This window comes from Pinus tabuliformis, chromosome 8 (genome assembly GCF_031772625.1).
Source record: "Pinus tabuliformis cultivar Carrire ecotype Pingquan chromosome 8, CPIR1, whole genome shotgun sequence".
Classification (NCBI taxonomy): domain Eukaryota; kingdom Viridiplantae; phylum Streptophyta; class Pinopsida; order Pinales; family Pinaceae; genus Pinus; species Pinus tabuliformis.
The window spans coordinates 922524635-922548234 of record NC_142294.1 but is presented as its reverse complement, the minus strand read 5'-3'; the positions used below and the strand labels follow the sequence as shown (position 1 = coordinate 922548234).

At 39.4% G+C, this 23600-nt stretch overlaps 2 protein-coding genes across 2 annotated transcripts in view; both read right to left on the bottom strand.

The window, feature by feature from the left end:
- The window catches only part of LOC149238539 (pescadillo-like protein), a 152335-nt gene that overhangs the window by 89370 nt on the left and 39365 nt on the right, over window positions 1-23600 (bottom strand). The window lies entirely within an intron of this gene.
- LOC149238540 (uncharacterized) lies at window positions 1721-15812 on the bottom strand. Its single transcript, XM_089461004.1, has 3 exons — window positions 14686-15812; window positions 14390-14561; window positions 1721-1818 (listed from the first exon to the last, which is right to left on the bottom strand). Exons 1-3 carry the CDS (start codon window positions 15781-15783, stop codon window positions 1721-1723), a joined length of 1368 nt encoding a protein of 455 aa, XP_089317130.1. The 5' UTR covers window positions 15784-15812.

Here is a 23600-nt window from a genome sequence, read left to right as displayed (position 1 = left end):
TCTTCGCCAAAAGATGGGGGTCATTTCTCTTGTATCACATTAAGGCAGCACATTGACAAGGGGAGGAGCACCATGACAGGGGAGAAGCATAATATGAAGAAGTTTCCATTGATGTCAAAGGGGGAGAGAACATCAAAAGAAGAAGAGTATTGCCATCAATGACAAAGGGGGAGATTGTTAAGAGTTGTCATTGATGTCAATCTATCTCTAACCCTAACCCTAATCCTAATCCTTTCCTGGTCCTAACCTTTCATCCTAATCATTTCATGAAACCCTAACCCTAAGCCCATAACTCAAACCCTAACTCTAATCCTTGTCCTAATTCCTTATATATATTAAAAACCCTAGCTATATCAAAATTCTTAATCCTTATTTCCTAACTTATTCATATATTAAAAACCGTAGCTATCTCTAAATTTTCTATTCCTTACTTCTTAACTTATTCCTCATCAAAATTACCCTATACTAAAAATACCCTAATCATCATCATAAGAAATCATATATATTATTTACCTTTCTTACTTTTCATTAAGCTTACTGTCGGTTGCAGTTCTTCACGTTGGCTCCTCCATGGGTCGATTATACTTTTGTTAAAACGCATATAAATATGGCTTGGCTCTCTAATTCTGGAGTGGATTCTGACCAAGCAAGACAAAGAAGTGGTTCACAACTCGTGAACTTGAAGATAAGGTCAAGGTGGTGGCAGTTTGGACTTTTGGAGCAATGTTTTTTGGTTTCTTCACGTTGCACAGTCTCGGACCACAGTGATGCTCTCTAATACTTTTGGATCAGTGATACTCTCCCTCTACGCAAACCTGTGACAGTTTCGGACTTATAATTCTTATGTCTACTCAAACCAGCGATGTTGTGATACCCTCTACTCATGATGTTGTGATGATCTTGGACCTGTAATAACAACTCGGTGGATTTGTATGGGTTAAATACAACGCAAACATTTGACTTGTGGAACACAGACACTCAATTTGTGCGGAATGGAGTCACCCTTTTTTATGGGTTACATACAACGACAATTGAGTTGTGTGGAACACAGACACTTGTTTTGCACATACAACACAGTCATATTACAACAATCATTGTTCAAAGATTTGGAAATACGTAACGTTGTAGTTCGAAACTTCTTTCTTGGAGCATCTTTATGGCATTGAAGATTGGATGTTGAATCTCCTGTAAAGAACCTAAGACATTGAAGATCAGACACCTGTTGAAGCAACCTCAAGTATCACAAACATTGCAAGATGATGAGGAATGTCCAATGAAGATGAAGTGAAGCATTCAGACCTAATGGTAACACTGTAATCCTTGGTAACATTTTATTCTAGGGTTGAATCCCTCCAAGTTCTCTCTCTGTTGAATAGGATTGGAGTCCTTAGGGTTGGAGCCCTAAAACCATTTCAAAAACTAGGATTGGTGTCCTTAGGGTTGGAGCCCTAAAAATTTATTTTACAAGTTGGAGCTTGTAACCATTGTAAAGAGGATTGGTGTCCTCATCTATTTTTCAATAAAGTTCTTTTTATTTACTTTCTGGTTCTAATTGTGAAAAATCTTAACTAGCATTAATAATAACAATTGAATGAAATATTGATTCACCCCCCTCTAAGTATTTCAACAAGTCCATGGAGTCTGAAGATTGCTTCGAAGAACAGTTTTGCCACATGTTTGGTCGAGTAATCAGTTTGTATTGCAAAGAAATGTGCAAATTTCACCAATCTTTGCCTTGTGCTTTGGGCAGCCTTGCAATGAATTCCATTGAGATGCTCTCCCATTTCTGCTCTGGAATTGATAAGGGTCGAAGTAAACCTGCAAGATGCATATGCACAACCTTATTTGTTGACATGTTACAAATTCCTTGACGTCTTTAAGACCTTTCTATGAAAACCACTCCCTGATCTGACGGTAAGTTTTGAAGAACTCTTGGTATCCAGCTAATGGTATGTCATGTGTAGCCTTCAAAATTTTATCCTTGACCATGTATTCAAGGACCAAATATATACTATCTTTATAGATAATAATGTTGTTGATTATCTGGTACATGTCATCTTGAAGGAGTTTGTCCGTCAGTGCACAGGCAAACTTGTTTTTGGAGTATTCCGCCAAGAGGTGAGCCTTCCAATCTTCTAGGAGCTCCATGAGGGAACATGTTGCTGGTTTTCTAGAAAGTGCATCGGCCACAACATTCTTTTTACCCTTTACGTATTCAATGTCAAAATCATAAGCTTGGACCTACCCTACCCACTTCTGTTGTCTTTCATTTAGGTCTTTTTGTTCCAAGAAATGTCGTAAGTTGTTGTGATTTGTCTTGACTATGAAGTTGCTTCCCACCAAGTATTGTCTGAACTTTTCCAAGGCATGAATAATGGATAGCATCTCTTTATCGTATATGGAGTGAAGTCTCTCTAAATCCTAAAGTTTCCGGCCTTCCAATGTGATCGAATGTCCCTTCTACATTAGTACAGCTCCTATTCCTTCTCTCGGCGCATCACACTCTAATACAAATGGTTGATTGATGTCTGAAAGTGACAATACTAGACAAGAGCTCATTACTTCCTTGAGCTTATTGAATGTCTTGTTTGATTCCTCCATCCACTTGAATGCTCCTTTCCTTGTCAAATAGGTGTGCTTAATTGCGAGAACCATTTGACAAACCATTGGTAATAGTTGCAAATTCATAAAAATCAACGTAATTCTGTCAAATTCTTGGGTGTAGGCCAATCCAATATTGCTTGAATCTTCTCTTGATGTACCTACACTCCTTGTGCACTAATTATATGTCCCAAATAAAGAATTTTTGTCATCTCAAATTCGCATTTTGATGCCTTGGCATAGAGTGATTATTTTTTCATTATGCCCAAAATTTCGTCCAAATGTTCCAAGTGGCCTTCCCATGTCCTGCTGTATATGAGGAGGTCGTCGAAGAATACTAGTAAGAATTTCCTTAGCTGCTTGTTGAAGACGTTATTCATACAATGTTGGAATGCGACGGGAGCACTGGTTATCCCAAATGGCATGACCAAAAACTCAAAGTGTCCATAGTGGCATCGAAAAGTTGTTTTTGGCACATCTTGCTCTTGAACCCGAATTTGACAATATCCTAATTGTAGGTCAATCTTTGAAAAGTATACTGCTACATGTAATTCATCTAGTAATTCATTGATCTTGGGGATAGGGTGCCTGTACTTGATGGTCCTTTTGTTGAGTGCTCAGTAATCAATACACACCCTCCACGTGCCATTCTTCTTTTTCACCAAAACTACCAATAAAGTGAATGTACTCGAGGTGGCTCTGATGTGGCCAATAGCTAGCAGTTCTTAGATTGTCTTCTTTATCTAATCCTTGAATTTCATTGGGTGTCGATATGGTGTGGTGATTACAGGCTTGGCACCTTCTTCTAACTCTATGGTATGTTCAAACCCCCTTTTGGGAGGTATTCCTAGGGGAATCTCATCAAATACCTGGCCATGCTTATTCAACACTTGTTGAATGTTTGCCTTCAATTGTGGGTTGTTATTCCCAGATTTCTTTTGGCTTGTAATCAAAGATTCTATAGCATATTTTACGTCTACATTTCTAAATATTGCCTCCATTCTTTTGAAGGAAACAACTTGAGGGTTGCAATTAGTCATGCCTCTCAACAATACTTTACTGTCATTCGATGCTTTGAATTCCATCTACATTGGTTGGTAGTGATTTTTCCCAACGAATATAACCATTGAACCCCCAATACTAAATTGATATCTACAAGGTCTATTACATTAAAATCACTAGTAAAAGTGTAATTACCGAGTGTGACGCTCAAACCTTACATTACCTGTGTACTCCAAGATATACCAATCCGTTACTATCACATCGAGCCCTTCAAATTCTTTTGTGGGAAGACCTCTTTTTGCTACTAGCGTTGCATCGATAAAGTTGTGTGCAACTCATCCATCAACCAAGGTTGTGATGCATTGTCCCTTGATAACTCCCCTGATCCTGAAGGTGTAATATCTGAGGGTTCCTAATAGAGAAGCAGTCTTAACTTTTGATCATGGTTTCTTCTCCTCGTGGGGTTTTTCTTCCTCTGCGGTCTCTTCTTGTGGTTGTTTTTTACTTGGGATGCTAGGCTCATCATTTGAGGCGAGCTCTTCTTCATCCTCACTATCGGAGACTGCTTCAATGTAATGGATTTTTCCTTTGCCTATGCATTGGTGTCCTGCCTCCCATGGTTCCTTGCGAGGGAAACATAGTTTCTTCTCCTTAGCTCACTTCAAGTTTCTTCGTCCAACTTGTCTTTCTTGAGCCAACCATGTTGAAAGGGCTTTTTATCCTTGCCTTTTTTAGGGATCAAAGGCTTGGAAAAGGTCTTAGATTTGGCTGTTGCATTTTCCATATCTCGAATCTTCTTGATGGCATCCTGTAGGGATGGGACACTATATGCCCTAACCCAACCCTGTAGGGGTTTGGATAATCCCTTTGTGAAGAGCATGATTAGTTTTTCTTCAGATATGTTTGTCACCATGAATGTGGTTCATTTGTATTCGGTGATATGCTCTTCATGTGATCCTATGGCCATCTCTGAATTCGAAAATCTCCCCCTTTCCCACTACTAGGTTGTTGAGTCTACTACACGCACTCCCTTCTGGAGTGAGAAACTCTGCTCACAGCTTCTGCCAATCTGTAGCTAGAAAATCAAATTTCTAGAACTCTAAACCCCTTGAGATAAATTATCTTTGTGTGTGACTTTCTCTTCCTCTTCCACTCGAATCTACTCAACGATTTTACTGCTCTGCTCACCGGAAATACTTTCCAGTTTTATCTTTACCTGTTGGAGTTCTGATGTGTGTAACTCGAACTTTTCCTGCCACTCTGCAACTGGAAATCGAACTTTTGCTTTGCCACTCGCACTTCCTAGCTAGGCTCTACGCAACCCTTGGAGAAATTTTGTTGTTACTCCCTCTGAAGAGCGAATTTCTCCTTCTTCGTTTTTGAGGTACTAATCCGATCAACCTCGCTCTAATACCATGTGAAAATTTCACCACTGAAATTTTATTGCAGCAACTAGATTAAATTCTTCTAATCACACTACAATCTTCACAAAAAATATTGCAGAAAATAATAGCATTGGAAATTGAGAAAATACTGGCACGCACACATAAATTATAACACAATTATTTTTGGACAAAAGTACCCAGAAAAACCCCAACTTGGGAAAATCGGTGTAGTAGCTGAGGTTTTATATTATTAGGCAACAGTGAGAAATTATGAGTAAATATGGAAGTCGAAATCTAGCAATCCAATCAGCAAAATAAATTGGTTGAAATATCTGTGAGGCAAATACCTCAACACCATGCTTGATCTTGCTCCGACAACTGACAAAACTAGCCAGTCGTTCTGCCTCTGCATGAGCCTCTGCGCAGTGCTTGCGCAAACCCCAACTCACTAAGCCTGGAACTGCAAGAAAAATGACATCCTGGCTAACTCTGCCTCTAGGAGAAATTTGCTTGGCCTCCTGAAGAATTTCCGAACCAACAACAACTGAATTTCTCTTCCTTTCAACAAAATCGATCTCCCTCTAAAACTATCTGCGCAACTTCTCTGGGAAATACAACTCTTTTGTTGTTGAGTCTCCGGATCTAGATGACTTCCTCTGGACTCATTGTCCCTGCCCCTCTCTATCTCCACTTCCCTTCTCTAGCTCGAACTCTTCCGAGAACTACTACTGCTCTCTAAAAAATCGAACTGCCCAAGGAAAACGATCTCTAGTGTGCGTTCTCCATCTACAGATCAACCTCCTCTTATAGTCTCCAGTTGAGACTCCAACGGCCAAGATTAAAACATAATCAATGTCTGAGATCATTTTTGGATCGATCAGTGTGAGATTCTAGATGATTCACACCTTTCTCAATTAATACTGATTAATTAACCCTTTCACCTAAGTTTAGGACTTGGGAAAGATTTTAAAATAGGCTAATAATCTATTTGAGACATTTCTATGTGTAATTTCCTAAAACAATTTATGGGTTATGGAGAACTACTATGCTTTAGCCTCTCCACAAGGTTTCGAGACTATAACACCTTTGATGCTACAAAAACTAACATAAAGGCCACCTCACATAGCATTCACACGCCCGCTCCATTTGTGTTATTCAACATTCAACTATCGATTGAATAGTTCTATTTACTTCTATAAGTGGCTTGATGCTTATATTTGTCAATATTTGTGCTTATATGCAATGTCCTAGTGTAATTTTCAAACCCTTACAGTTTCTATTCTGGCTAGGATTTCCAATAGAACAATACAAAATTCATTCATTCATATATCAGTGGGCATTCATTTATGTAATATACTAGTATAAAAGATCACTCAGTAGTTACAATAGGCATGCATGAATAACCTATGATCTATCAGCAGGAATACAATTCTTCTCAAAACCCAATGAGTAGGGTTAAAGCCCAAGTAAGGGAAATATGTTCGGCCAATAACTCAGTACTAATTTGTAATAGTCACAATTGATAAACCAATATCCACTGTCCTATATTGTACATCCCAATTAAACAGCTTCTATACTAATCTACTAACCACTATGTTGCCCTGAAACTGTGTACTAGGAGACCGAGCCTACTTCCTGTATGCATCTGCTATCCACAACAAAACTCAACCTTACTGAACCTTCGCTATACCAGAAAAGAGATTCGACGCTTCCTGAAACAGTAATCTGGTGCTTCCTGAAAGAGCGCAACCCAGGTCTCGACCTTGCAGCATTGTGGCCACTACAACCACTGCGGACCTGCGGTTGTGCTCTCTGAACCTCATATCGACCTCAAAACTAGTCGCAAACCTTACTCTTCTTAACAAGCCTCAGATCGAGTCTTTCACTGAATAGAGAGCTTGTCATCGTGCCAAATCGACAAAACTGTTCCAAGAAAATGTTGTGCCAGAACAAGGAAAATGGGTGTCTAGGTAGAGTGGGATGAGCTCCTCCAAAACTAGAAAAAAGAATTAGATAGGGTGGGATCACTTCCACTGAAGTTAACCAAAAGAAGGGATCTTAAAACCCTCGGAGCCTCAGGCTCAAGACAAAAAGAGATATTCCAATTCAAATCGATGATGAAAAGTGATTCCAATTCTCCTTTGTTTATAGATTTTCTCAAGGGGTCCACTCTAATATGAGGGGTTGCAAGTGCAACACCCAATTTGGGTTTTTTTGCCCCAGTTGACCCAAAATTTACCTAATGTTGCCCCAAATATTTGATAATCAGATTTCCCCCTTTATCGAGACTATAGCCTACGAGGTTGGATAGGCTACTTCGTCCTCCCATTGGCAATTAATCAATTGGGGACATTACAGTCCCCCCTTCCCAACATGGCTTGTCCTCAAGAAATTGCAAACTTGGGTGCAATATAATTGTTCCTTCAAAATAAAAATATCCCATCAATCCTTATTGTTGCCATACCAGCATCCACTTTTTCTTCTTGCAACCCAATAATCATAGTGTTGGTTGACAATGTCATCACACAAAAGGTACAACAGTGTGCTACTGCTAAAGTAAGTCTTATTTCAGACGAAGTTACTCATCTTCGCCTAGTAGCAGCCTTCCAAAATTTTAGGAGGAAGTTGTCGGAGATTGATCCCTTTTCTGGTGGTAATAAGCTTACAATACTTTCCACAAACTGTCCATGTATTGTTGGTGTCCCTACTTCATTCGAAGGTGGCCCTTTTTCACCCTTTGAAGTGTTGTCTTTCATGTATGGTTGGTCACTTACTAATTGCTTCCATGTGCAGAAGTGAGGGTCAAAAGATAATACATCTTCCTGTACCCTTGCAGTCACCTGTACCTAGAAAGAATGATTTGACAGCCTGTAATAGAATCATGGTATCTTTCCAACTGAAATTCACCTCTTTTTTCCAGACCATATTTCCCCTTTTTGTAACTTCGGTCATCCCAAGATGTTTTGTAACAACATTGTAGACCTAATTCACCTGACACGGGGACACGAAGGACACGAGGATTCGGGTGTCTAACAAGGGCACGTTGACCCCCGGAACAGGACACGTTAGGACACATTATATATTATTTTAATATATATATATATATATATATATATATATATATATATATTAAAAATTAGTTATTTCTTACACAAATTCTCATTCATGATACAAATTCATTGATTTAAACATAGATATTCATCTAGATGTAAGTTTTACAAAGTAACATTATGCATACAAATACAATTGTGACATATTCATCAATGATCCAATAGGAGAAAGACGAGAAACTGCAGTTTTCTCATTAAGTCATCAAAATCAAAATGTGTTACATAGGTAGTAGCAATGCCAGTCACAAATAGAAATAGCAAATACAAAACAACTACTAGGTAACTCATGAGTCATCAATCATCATCATCAAAATCAGCATCACTGTCATCACCATGGTCACCACTGCTCTCCTCTATTGCATCCTCCTCCTTTGTATCCAATGTCATCTTTGCATCTCCTAGAGTGGAGGATTCGAGTGTCTGATATAGGCACATTGACCCCCCGAAACAGTACACATTATATATTATTTAACTATATATATATATATCAAAAATTAGATATTTCTTACACAAATTCTCATTCATGATACAAATTCATTCATTCAAACATATATCTTCATCTAGATGTAAGTTTTACGAAGTAACATTATGCATACAAATACAATTATGACATATTCATCAATGATCCAATAGGAGAAAGACAAGAAACTGCAGTTTTCTCATTAGGTCATCAAAATCAAAATGTGCTACATAGTTAGTAGCAATGCCAATGGCAAATAGAAATAGTGAATACAAAACAACTACAAGCCTCAAGGCAGTAGATAGCTCATGAGTCATCAATCATCATCATCAAAATCGGCATCACTGTCATCATCGTGGTCACCACTGCTCTCCTCTGCTACATCCTCCTCCTCTATATCCAATGTCATCTCTGCATCTGCTGGTGTGGAGGATGACCCCTCAATAATATCACCATCATCAAAAGTGACAGGTTCTAGCACTAGCTCATTAAGATCCAAGTTGGCCAATGCCAACTCAACATTGTTGTCCAAACCCATATCATCAGGAAAGACATCCCACATCTTTGTCTTTCCCTTCAACCACTCATCCCTCTACCTGTAAATAAGACGAAGGTTGGTGTGCACATACACCATTGTCTCTGCCCTGGACTGCTCAAGCCTGCTCTTCTTGACACTATACAAATTCCCATATGTGCTCCAATTCCTCTCGCAACAAGAGGATGAAGTCACCTGAGAGATGAGCCTCATGGCTAACTGTTGTAGAGGAGGGCTTGTTGCCCCATGAATTGCCCACCAAGAATAGGGCTTCTTAGCCCCCCTATCTCTAATCACATCATATCCTGCAAATCGACTAGTGCCAGTGGAAAACTCTACAAAGGCATCCTCCACCTCATCAAGGGATGTTCTATCCTGAAAAATCCATCTCAATGCATCCTTCCTCCCCTATGAAATTTCACCATCCATGTGAGGAGGGAATCTGCGGGAAGGTCCACCATTCAACCACTCATAGTTGTAGTATTTTTGGTTCAATGAGTGAGCCAAATAATGCAAAGGTGTGTAATTCTTGTCCCATCTGCTAACAAGAATACCATGTATTGTGGTAAAGAAGGCCTTTGATGATGTCTCATACTCGAGGCACTCACTTTGTAAAATAATGGTCCTCACAGACTCAATCATGGAATCCCATCCCTCATAAACCTCTCCTAGGATGGGTTGGTCTGTATCTGCAAATCGTAGCAAAGAAATGATAGGGCCCATGATCTTAATAAGATCTACCCTCTCCCACCAAGCATCATCTAACATTGTGTCCTTCACTCTTTTTGAGGTTGTTTGATCTATTTTTCTCCAAAAAGACCAAAACTCTAAAATAACCATGGCCCCAAGAGCGATCTTGACCTCCCTCAACCTCTTCAACATGAAGAATGAAGAGGCAAACCATGTATCTACAATATTCAACAATAATAGATTGGTGTACTCCTTATAGATTGTGAGGGCATTTGTATGATTTTGTCAAAGTTGCAGATATGTCATGCATCCTCAATAATACTTCCAATCCAAAGCACATCAAAAGCAATAGATTTAAGTGCTAAATTGAAGGAACGGACAAAGCAAGATGTCCAAAATACTTGTGGATATTTAGCTTCCACAATCATGCCAGCAGCCTTGCAAACAAGGTGCATTCTATGTAATGATTTGCACACAAGAATCAACACCTACTTCAATAACTTTAATGAACAACTCACCCATATATTGTGCATCCTTGTATTGTACAAGTGCATCCACTAATTTCAAGAAGACTGGGCCATTCAAGTAAGACACCGTGAAGTTGATAAATGGGTGGCATGATGGATTTGTCCATCCATCAAAAACAATACTAACCCCAGATGTTGGCCATGCTGATTTAATGGGCTCAAGCATTTTTTCCACCACTTTCTTTGCCTTAGTCAACAATGTGGTTCTAAGCTTCTCTGACCCAGGAGGCACATACCCTGATGGAGGAGCCCCTTGACTTAGAGCTCGGCACATCTCAGTAAATAAAGGTGAGCGTGCAACATTAAAGGATATGAAGTTTTGATACAAAAAGAATGCAATGGTGAGATCAAGCTCTTCCCGTTTCTCTTTCTAAAAAATCGTGTTCATTGACAAAGTGCCCACTACCATTGCCTTTCTTTTTGCTACTTGTCCCCCACCAAAACTCTCAAATGGAAAATATTTTGTTGTTTTTCCTCAAGAATGGAAGGGGGTCATCATTCTTGTTTATTTTAGATGTTGCAGCCACCTTTGCCATACCAACATTGGCCTTCTTTTCCATTTCTTTCCTCTTAGCTAAAGACATGTGTGCACATGTTGCAATTCCACAACCTGGTAAAGCCAACAAATGAGATTTCACACAATGATATGTGCTCATGAAATAATTGTTGCAACACGTGTGCACATGTTGCAATTCCACAACCTGGTAAAGCCAACAAATGAGATTTCACACAATGATATGTGCTCATGAAATGATTGTTGCAATAGTTGCATTTTCAAGCAACATTGCCTCCTCCCTTCAACTTTTTGTTTAGCCCTTACTCTCTTCTGACATACTTCCACAAGGGATATTTCTAAATTAAGTATTCCCTCAACATTTGAAGTTGTTGTTGCAGCCCCACTTCCAATAGAGGGAACACTTGCAACCCTTCCTTTGCCCCTTCCATGCTGCCCTTGACTGAACCATGAATGTTGTAAAACAAAAAACAAAAAAATGGACAAACTTGTAAAAAAAATGCACATGCAAACTACTGTAATAAAAATGCAAAAAAATAGAAACAAAATGCACTTACCTGTTGCTTGAATTGCCTCTAAAATGCTCCCAAACCCTTTGTTATTCGCTCCCACAGACCCACAGCAATAGAGAGTGAAAAGTGAGGGTGAAATGGCAAAAAACATCCATTAATGGGCCACACATCACGCCAATCAAGGGGACACGTGTCCCAAAACTCTATCCCCGAACACAATCGAAGGACATGTGTCCCACCGAATCGTGTCCGATTCGGGACATGCGGAGGGTTTAGGACGAATCTGGTTTCTTAGTTGTAGACATTGGGTGCAATAATAATTCCATAACAGAATTTGGCACATAGTTCAAGGGCATGAGACCCTCCTGGAAAATCATCAGTTTTTGCTACCCATTTCTATAAACAATGGCTATCGCTATTGCATAGAATAGAAAATTTTTGCGAATAGGGTTTAGAGATTCCCCTATTTATCTTTGTTGCCACATACATTTTCCCACACTTTTTTTGGGCTTCTTATAACTATAGTTTGTCTTGTACTCCCCTTTCTTATACGAATGTCATGAATTTCGGGGGAATTTGCTACTGCAATCTTATTTTCTTCCTTGTCACCAATCCGTAACTTGCTTCAGCTAAATGTTTGCTCCATATATGTGCCATCCTTGATGGGAGGGTGACACTTCAATATAACTTCAACTGGTTTTTCATGTGTGGTCCTAAGGAGCCTTTTCCCGAGTGTAGATTCAGGGACAAAATATATTTGTTCTTCATAAAAAATAATCACATTATCTACCTTGTACCTGTCATTGTAGAAGAGATCGTCCAACACTTCGCAGGTAAACTTATTTTTGAATTTTCCAGTAAGAGGTGGGCTCTCCAATCTCTCATGAGCGTGCACATGTCAGGTTCAGAGTCCTCTTTCACACCAAGCCTTCTCCCCACGTTTCCAATTTCAATTGATTCCATAATAGACATAGTATTTGAGTCTAGACTGTTAATATTGTCTGCAATTGGTGGTACCTACCAAATTTCTTGAAACTCTACGCAATACTTCGATGAATTACTGAAAACAAGGCAACTAAACAATGAAACCAAATTTACTTTCACCAAGATATAGAGTTTCTTATCTCTCAACATGTAGTGGAAAATAATCGAGATAAAAACATATGCACAAAAAATTGGCACACTTGTTTTACCCACAAAACCCAAAAGGGAAAACATGTTTTCTTTGTTATGCTATTTTATTGATTGTCCTTTATGCAAAGGGATCTATTACAAGTCACATTGCTACTGTAGCCAGCGATGTCTCTGAGAAAGCGCTAGGCTTCTCCTCACTATTCTCAGCTCTACAATTGTTCTTTGCTAAATATAGTCTCGAATTGCCCTGAGAATCTTGATCAGTGCTCCACAATCCTTGTGTACTCTGGCTTATATTTCCTTGCGCACTTGGGCTCCTATTTCCTTGCACACTTGAGCTCTTATTTCCTTACACACAATTGCTCTTTAACTGATGGGCAATCCACAATAAAGAATTATTTGTGATCATGTGCCTTCATCGTTCTCTTTATAGATAGAAATTGATGCATGCAAGGAGGCCTTAGTTGAATATCAGTGCACATGCAATTATCTAAAGCAAAGAACAATATATCCCCAAGAAAAATTAACATGGTTTCAAAGTTGGGCTAAAGAAAAGTCAATGAAAATCACCCCTATGAAGACACCATTGATGGAAGCAAGAGAAGATGGAGTAGACCTAAAAGAATGCTAGGGTTTGAACAAAACCCTAGGAAATTTGGTTATTAGGGTTTGACAGATATCATGAGGTTAGCGTTTGGAAGAAACCCTGGTAATTGATAAAATCTTGAGTTATGCAGATTTGAAACCCTAGCATGATTAGTGAGAAGTTGTTCTAGCACTTGTGCTAGACTCAATTGGACTAATGACTCCTGAAGACCGGCTCAAGAGGGAGATGATCACTTCTCGTTGAAAGATAAGTACCTTTTAGATTTATGTTATTTCTTGTTTAAATTTATTGATTTGATTATTGCTTCCTACATATTTGAGTATGTGAATACTTCTAATCTATAGATGAGATGTGATAAGCAGATCCTTCTTGAGGATCATCTAAGTTGCAAGAAGAGAAGTGTTAGCACTGGAAAATGAAAAAGTTGCCAATGACAAATAAGTGCTTCAAGTTGCTAAGGGATCAGAATAGTACAAAGTACGTATAATACATTATTATCTGCAATATTGGATGGCAAGGTAAGCCCTGAGGTATGATGAGAAGATCACCGTCACGCATCCACATGAAAGTAAGTTTGATTTCTAGTACATGTGGCATATTGGTGCATTTGATATTTGGCAAGTATCTTACATTTTAGACATGGTGGATTTGCTGATTTTATAAAGCAGGATAGAAACATTGATTTTGATATATGGTAACTTGACCAATGTTGCACGAAGCGGGAGCGAAGCGGAAGCGCGGAAGCGGAAGCGGGAGCGCGGAAGCGGAAGCGGGAGCGCGGAAGCGTCATTTTCCAAAAATCTAGGAAGCGAAGCGTCCGCGGAAGCGTCTGCTATATATATATATATATTTTTATATTTTTTTGCATTTATACTCAAAACAAACATCCCAAATACCAAATTAATTGTAGAAGACATGAAAACATGCATATTTTTGCATAAATCAAGATCGATATGGCATCCATGATTCCATTGTAGTTACTAGTATGTACAACAATCATCTATATTCTAGCTATTACAAACATACATCAAATTTTTAAGCATATTATAAAACATAAAACATTTAAGCATATTATAAAACATAAAACATAGAGCATATTATGATTTATCTAGCAAGTGAGCAACTGTCAACATTTGTCATGTCCAAAATTCAAATAATAATGTTTACAAAATATGTCACTTGGTCACCGCCAAGCCAAAAAGGTTCAAAATTCAAATTCACAAGTCTACAAGTCTAATGAGTAATCTATGACAAAAAGTAGTAGATTGTGAATATATCTACTAATCTCTCCTCCTTCCACCACGAATAGAACGTGGTGGCGGGCCTCCACGTGGTGGCAATGAAGAAGATGGTGCCTGTGTAAGTCGTGGCACTAAAACTGATGAAGAAGAACCCCCTGCTATTGGTGTTGAACCATGGAACCTAGGAACCAAGGGACCAGATGGGGGTGGGGGTGGTGGCATATCAACACGGTCATCATCATCCTAGAATCGCTCAAAAAATTCATGCAAAAAAAAAAAAACACTAGATAACAAAAAAATTAAAAACATGAATTAGAGAAATGCTTTATAAGGGAAAATTGGAAAATTCATACCACAATGGACATACCTGGATAAGAGCATCCTCTAATTGCTCTAGTCGCAACACTCCATCCTCCAAATTGGGCTCCTCTGGATTCTTGTCCCAAATCAACAAGTCTTTATTAGACTTTGCATCTTCACAGTAATGGGACAACAATCGCAAGTTGTAATGAACATAAACCAAGCTCTCTGCCCGGTCTAAATTCAACATGTTCCTTTTAACACTGTGGATGAAAGAATAAGAGCTCCAACACCTCTCTGCAGAAGAAGTGTTTACCACCTGTGATAGCACCCGCAATGCCAAACTCTGTAGAAGTGGAGTACCCCCTCCATGCATGTTCCACCACTCAAGAGCAGAAAAAGTCTCTCGATCTTGAATTGCATGCATGCTCCCAAATGGACCAGTGTTGAGCGTATAGTTGCTCACCTGTCTCCGTACCAATGCAACCTCCTCCTCATCAGGGATTAATTTACTCAATGCAGCCATATATTTTTCGTGAACCTCTCTATCTTGGTGTGGTTTTTTCCTGCTTCCCCCCCCAGGTGCTGGTGTTGAAAGCCATGATGGATGATAGTATTTAGGTGTCAAAACATATGCTAATGCATGCAATGGAATATTTAGCATTTCCCATCGGTTTTGCACCTCTACACGAATATAATTGTACAAGGTGGTATCTCTAGGCTCAACAATGTCTTTAATCTGCCCCAACATGCTATCCATTTGCTCATACACCTCCCCAATTACTGGTCGATCTGAATCTGCAAACTTGATCATGTAATAAATTGGTTTGGTGAATTGCAAAACATATTTAACCTGTGACCAAAAGTAACTGTCAAGAACAGTGTCCTTGACTGCATTAGCACCATCTGTGTCAGTGTTAATTTCATCCCATGTTTCAGCACACACCAGATTAGTTAAAGCTTGTCTCACCCTCACTAGCCGCCTAAAGGTGAGGTAATAACTAGCAAATCTTGTCTTTGCAATTTTAAGCAATTGCAACTTGGAGTAAGTGCCATAGAAGTAGTTTACCCTTGTATGCCCTGTGATGAATTTAATGAGCTGCTTCCCTTTCCTGTAAACCTCAGCAATCCACCCACAATCTTTGTGTTTCACAATATCATGCATCAAAAGGTTCAATGTGTGAACCAGGCACCCAGACCAAAAGATGTGTGGATGAGTACGCTCAATAATTTTTCCTGCTGCCTTACAATTTGCTGCATTATCTGTGATCACTTGAACCACATTATTCGGACCAACATCTTTGATTGATTTCAATAGGAGATCTGCAATGTTTTGTGCAGTTGCACTGATGGAGGAGGAGTCATGACATGCAATAAATACTGCACCACTAGAAGAAACACCAAGAACATTTATCAAATGTTGGTTTCTAATATTTGTCCACCCATCTGATACAATGGATACCCCAGAATCCACCCACTCTTGTGTAAAACGTGTCAAAGCTCTTTGAACCTTAGCTTTTTCTCTTTCTAATAACACTGTTCTAGCTTTCTCATAGTTGGGGGCCTTGTATCCTTTTGGGGCTTCATTGATGGCCTTTACCATGTCATGCCAATAGGGAGAGCGAAGCACATTGAATGGTACACCGCAAGCACAAAGAAAACGGACTATCTTTCCATCCACATCATCCCTCCCAGCAACATTAAGGAAATCCCCTATTGTTCTTCTACCTCCAGAGGTTGCAGAAGTACCATGAGGAGATGGGCAACTACCAAATTTAGAGGTTGCACTTGATTCAGAATGAGTTTTTTGTTTCTTGTATTTTTGTTGTGCAGCCATCTCTATTTGGATGTATTTTCTTCTTTCTTCAGTTGAAATGTTTGGGCAAATTTGTACCCCCACAGAACCCTTTTTTTCATCACTGTCCAGCACCCCACAAAGATGCCTCCTCAGACGGGTATATGAACCACAATATGGTTTTCCTCCATGACAACCATGAGGGCACACAAATTTGTAAGATCCACCACCCTTTCCCCCATCAAGTTTGGTCACATAGTTCCACAAGGGTGTTGATGTACCATTCCCATCTTGTGCTTCAGTGTCCCCTTCAAGTTCATCCCCTTCCTCTTCAAACCCTTCCTCCTCATCATACATTGGGTCACTACTATTAGGACCAAGTTCATCCCCTTCCTCTTCCCTTCTATTCCTCACCCTTGCCATCATTAAAACCAAGAGTGGAATGATACATAGAAGCCAAAAGAACACCATCTTGGAATATGGATATAGGTGGTGGACAACCTGTAAATAAAGGAGCAAGTAGAAACAATGGGAAAGAGTAGGAGAGGGAGGAGAAAAATACAAATTTTTTTTCAAAAAAACAAGGGAGTTTGGGGTTTGAACTTACCTCTTTAACTCTTGTAGATGAAGTCCTCCAAGCTCTTGCTCCAAGCTCCTCCTCCTTCTCCTAGCTCCTCCTTCTTCACTCCTCCAAGCTCTCCTCTCTTCTCCTCTCCTTTCCTCTCTTCTCTTCTCCTCTCCTCTCTTCTCTTCTCCAACTCTCATAAACTCAAAGTGAGAAAATGAGGAATGAATGGGAGCTTTATGCTTTTCATTCCTCACCCTAAACTCACCCTAACCCACCCCCTCATTGCTAAGTTAAGTTAACTTTAAAAAAAATGAGACATTTTTCCTTGCCCGCGCGGTTTTTTTCGGAAGCGCTCGTGAAGCGTACGCTTCCGGGCCCGAAGCGTGGCGCTTCGGAGGCCCGAAGCGCCATCCGAAGCGCGCTTCGGGGCCCACGCTTCATAAAAACCAGGAAGCGCATTAAAAACTCGGAATCGCGCTTCCTGGAGCGCTTCCGGAACGCTTCCGTACGGGGCGCGATTCCGGCCTAGGATCCGGGGGGGGCGCTTCCTGCAACGTTGAACTTGACAACATTGATAATACTTGTGAGAAGCATGGTAACCCTGATAATAAAAGTGATTCTCGGGATCTGCTTGTTGATCTTTGTTAGGTTTCGATAAGCTTAGTAAACATGACAATGTGGTAAAATTGGATGCCATGACTTGATGATTGAGTAAAGAAGTGATGTTGTATGAAGATATATGACACTAACTTGTTTGATGTCATGTTCATATGTGATGATGAAGCCACTGATGATGATTTGTTACAATATATGTTTGAGAACCTGATATTGTTTGATTTCATGATCTAACAATTTTGTTGAAGCATGACAGTATTATAGATAGGTTGTTGTCTTGATTGATAGTGATTGACAAGGCTTCCCATTAAAATGAAATGTACTTTTGATTCGGTCTTCATAAATAGGAAATGTACTTTTGATTCTTGTATATCGTAAAAAGAAAGAAAAGATTATTACTATTATCTTTGGAGCATGGGTTTCATGCTCAAGGTCTTTAATTTTAGAGGTCAAGCACAAATTGAGTGCTTGTAAGATTTGTCGTAGGTCAAGTAGTCAAAAGAGTCATTGTCATAAGTTGAAGACTCCAATGGGCACATTGTAACTTGTAAAGAAAATTGTTTTTGTCATTAAAAAGTGTCAAAATACCCTTCAAGACCAAATCGGCCTGGCAGTTGCGAAGTCGGCCTAATTTGAGGAACCACGTCCACCTTAAGAAGCCTATATAAAGGAAGGAACTCAACCTCCTTGGAAGACATTTCTGGGCTATTTCTCCCTCACACGTGCGAAGGAAGGCTAGGGTTTCTGTTGTTGGTCTTGGATTTTTCTTTTGCAGGTCCGATATTGAAGAAGGAAGAGAAACAAGGTTAGCAAAGGTCACATTAGGCCATCCTCAAGCACCAAAAGAAGGAGAAATCCAAGCGAATGTCTGAAGAAGTATTGGGAGGCCGGAATGAGCTCACACGTGTGGCAACAGCCACTGCTGGGAGGGTCGAAAATTTCAGACCTGCAGTAAAGGCCGAAATTCTGAAGCTAGGGGTCGAAGTTGTGCTGTTGGATGAGATTTGACTGGAAGAGATTTGATTGGATGCATAAAATCAAGATTACATGTCATTATGAAGACCAAACCTAGTTACATATTTCAACACTCCCTCTTAACTAGGGAGGTATTCATAATCCATACAAGGTACTTGGACATTCTCAACCTGAAGAATTCTCATAAGAAGAGTCGGATCGGTAACCCATATGTTTAGCATCATATCATCCAGCATTGTCACATAGCAAGGCCTTGACTAATAGCTCTATCTCTCCACAAGATCAAAGCACAATGTTAGCGAGACCAATGATTTATAGAAACCCTCATCGTTGTCTCTCTCGAAACATAACCCACCCGAGTTCTCTCAAAGTATGTTCCACCAGGACTATTCTTATCTTGGATTCCTAGTCATCAAAGAATACCGATCCTCTACGATTACTCTTATCTTGGATGCCCTACCACGTCCTCAAAGAGTATCGGATGCCAGATGCTTGCCCAATCCTCCATTCTTTCTTCCCATGTGAAGACAAGAATGATGTGTCTATCTCTCCCTCTTAACCAGGTAAGATATGCCCATTCCTCTAAAGGAATATACCCACTCCTATAAAAGGAATGTACCCAAGCTCCCTCTTAAACCGGGACTTGTTTCCAGCAACTCTCTAGGTGGAGATCATGGAACAACAAGTTGCTTGTAGGACTCCCTCTTTCGATGTCATGAATTTCTTCTTTGTTATGGATCCTACATATTTTGGGACTTCTTCATAGGGCATCAACCATCCATCACTTTCATTCATGAATCATGTTAATCATGTCATCCTTCCTTTCATCGGAAAGTGATCCATTTGTCCATATTTAACCTTCCTTCATACTTTCCAACCTTCTTCACATCATGTTTCCTTCAAGATCCTTCATCCTACCACATGAGTATCAGTTGTAGATGACATCTACAACTCTTCCTTTGGTAGACCTGCATTAGCCCATCCAGATATTGTTCTAAATTCAAGAATGAACATTAAATCAAAATTACTTTTGTGATGGTTTTTTCATCATGACATATGCTTGTGGTGTTAATTTATGGTATGTTCTATGCTTAGTGCAGTTTACTTCAATTTCTTCTTATTAGCCACTGATTAGAAATCACATTAACATACAGTAAATGGCAGATAGAACATTAATAGATCGACAGAAAACAAGCCAAGACAAGAGACACCAGATGTGGCAGCTAGCCAAGGACAAACACCAATGCGAGGAAACTCTTTGATCAATTCTTCTATAATCTTCAATAGTTCAGCAGAGAGAGAAATAGTACAATTGTATAGATCTGTAATTTTATGACAGCAGTAATAGAAACCCTAACTAGCACTTGCAAAGTAGATCAAATGGTCCACAAATGACCTTGAGTCAACCTTGGTCAACTCAGACTTCAACAGCAATGAAGGTCAGTGCAAAACAACCCAAAAGAAATGGTCAAAACAGGTCAACGTATTGGCAGCCCTGCAGTCAGCCCTAACTAGTCAGCGTTGGTCACTTCGTGAATCAAATCAGGGCCACGAATGGCAGATCAGAATTGCAGCTTGCTTGAGGGAGACTCCCCACACTAGGTCGTAGTCAAAATACCACCCTCGTTGTTCAACGCAGTCATCCCTTGCTTGTTGCACCTAGGTCAACCACAATCAACACTGGAACACACCTGCGTCCTCCTCCTTGCTGCGTCCTTCTTCTCCCACGTGAGAGTTGCTCCTTGTTAACCCAATCAAGTAAGGAGAGAGAGAGAAGAATATAAGATGAGATGAGATGAGATGATGGAATAATGTTGCAACCTTACTTGTATTTATATGAAACACTGAGCATGTGTGCCACCCATTTAGTTGCTGGCCAACCTTGACAATTTGTCAAGTAAATACAAATAAATTTGTATCTCCATAAACACTTATCAGAATCGGATGATCGTTAGATGAACAATCCTACACCTCTCGACAAAAGGAATCCAAGAAAAATATCAGCTGCCATAAATAAGATGACCCACATGGAGTTTGGCCCTAGTTGCCAATTTTAACACATCAACATCCTGCATACATATTGACACATCTCTAAAAACATTAAATGTCAAAGGTCTTTTGCCTTTCCAAACTTCATTGGAGTCTTCATACCTTTTCCATGGAGATGTCAAGGTCAATCCCTCTAGTTATCAGATCATGATTTCTTTTTCTATGTAACAGTAGTTGCATCTTTCACGATCTCTCCTTACTTTCTTCACGTATTGCTTCTCAAGAACTCCCATTCATAGTTCCTTCATTTGTATTAACCACCTCATATTCCATATGAGGACTCATTATGTTGATTTCATCTAGTCAATATGTGAACCATGCCTTTAGGCATCCTTTCCAAGGAGGAGATTCTTTTCCTTGATCATGCTCATGAGGAAGAGCATCTATCATTGTTATCTGCACCTATATGACATGACTCAATTTTATCAAATACAAGCATACATACCTCATCCCTTTCTTTTGGTCATATTCCTTCGGCAGCTTCCTTGATTGAAGGTTTTTCAATCATCTTAACATGCTTCATTTCTTAGTCATCATAACATCATCCCATGAATCCCTCACAAGGTGGAAATCCTGGCAAGACACTTGCTTCTTTCAATAGGTGAATCTTCCTTTGAAGATTCAATAGAGGATATTGATCATCCTCATCCTACAAATGCTCCTCTTGAATGATGTATGACGAGCTTTATACTAGATGACTTTCTTCTATCCATAAGTACTACTTATGCTTCTAATGAGGTTACCAAGAGCTCCTTTTCACTATAGGTGACTGCCATAGACTTCTACTTTAGCTCTTTTGCAAGCTTCTTATGATGTCCCGAGCTCTTGCTTCATATTGTATGCTTCTTATGATGCCATCTCATAACATGATGCATCCTATCATGCTTCTAATGATTCCTACCATGATAGTTATACTTTACAACAAAAAACATGAAACAGAAACTGGAAAAGAACTAGGTGAGGAAGACTGTCTCAATCATAGTAGAGATCTTTTACTTCCCCCTTCTTGGATTTCTTCTTTTCAGCTTCTTCCAATTCTTCAATGATATGGGCTTCTTTCCTTCCTCTTTTATTGTTGTCCTTCTTGAATTTTGGACAATCTCTTTTATAGTGCCCATACTCATGACAACCATAACATTGAACCTTGGCCATATTCTTCTTCTTTTTCTAAGGACCAACCTTCCCAAACTTCCCTTTTCTTTTAGTCATGGTAGCAAATGCTTGTGCTTGTTCACTTGATCCTACATCAATTTTTGCCTTCAGCCTAGTTTCTTCAATTTTGCACAATGACCATAGTTCATTGAATGGAGTAGCTTCCTTCTTTCCATAGATGCTTGATGTAAATTTTCCCCATTCCTCTGGCAATGCATTGATCACTATGGTAGTCATTTCCCTGTCAGACATTATTTCTCCCAACTCTTGGAGTTGGTCCCTTATTTCTGACACCCTCATAAAATATGAGGTTATTCCTTCTTCCTTGGAAATCTTCATTTTGTAGAGTTCTTGTCTTAGTAATATTACTTCTCAAGTCGTACTCACAGAGAATAGTTCCACCATCTTGTCATATAATTCTTTAGTCGTTTCCAACTTTGATACATATGGAATCTGGGGATCCTTGATGGACTCAATGAGAATCCTTTGAGCCCTTACTTCCCCTTTTATGTACTTTTGCAAGTACTTGAGTTTCTTCCTTTGGAGGTTTAGTTATTGAGCACTTAACATGTTCCACGACTTCATTTTCTATAAGGATCAAATCAGTCCTCTTCTTCCATGCTAGAAAGTTAATTGACCTGACCAACTTGTTGCTCTCCTTGCAAAAAGACATTTAGACTAATTCAGATGTAGACATAAATGTACTTACTTGTGAAGATACTCCTTGATTACAATATCTTCAATCTGTTGCCTTCTAGATTTTGATGACTTCGTGATGGAGATGTCTTCTTGATGGAGATTTCTTCCTTCAAAAGATGATCCTTCAAGGAGGGGAGATCACCTTGTATTCTTGATTATGACAACATCCTTCTTCTAGCTTCCCTTTGGATGAGTAGCCTTGAAAATGCTTTCATTTGTAGTCCTTCTTTGAGCGAACTAGGGTTTTGACTTCCTTTAAGATAATGATATAATCCTTGTACTTGAGGTGCTTCTTGAAATGAGTGGTCCTTGATGCCTTTGATAATCTTCTATGTCCTTCAGTGTCCTTTATTGAGCTGCCCTTTCTTGACTTGTCACCTTAGCTCTGATACCATGTTGAGAAATCTAGGGCAGTAGTATGAGGATCATTTCTCTTGATATGATAACTAATTGTGTTGTGTTTTTACTTTATTTGATTAGCTTCTTCTTTTTATTATTATTAATATTCTTCTATCATCAACCAGCTACCAAAACAATAGAACAATGAGACAATAGGACACAATATGTAGGCGATCATCCAGGGCCAAAACTCTCCAATCCTGAGAAGGAAAACCCAAACGAATTCTTCTTCTTATAGAATCTTCAATTGATGAATTCCAAGACCTAGACCCTTGACCATAACCCCTCCAAGATCAAGTCAATGCCTTTCCTTGATGAACCTTTTTCTTCCACAAAGTCAACTTTAGTCAAACAAGCCTTCCAATGACAATAGCTTCTCTTTCGACCTTCTTTTCGGGCCTTCAACTTTTTGTCTGTAATTCAGCGTAACTGCAAAAACCCTAGATTGTACATGTGATCAAGATAATGGAAAAGTTGCCTTCCTTTCTTCTTCACTTGGTGAGTACCTTTTCTTCAACCACTCGCCCTTCAAGATGACTCCCTTTCTACCCAAGTTTGGACTTCTATGGTGACTATAATCTTCATCCTTTGACAGCTGAAAAGTGTGCCTTAGTTGCAAATCACACGTGTGAAAAATAACAGGCCCAAACAATTATGATTTTCATTCTTCCCTTTCTTATCCTTTCTTTGCTATGGTATGAGACTCCTTGTCACTAGATTGAACTTATGT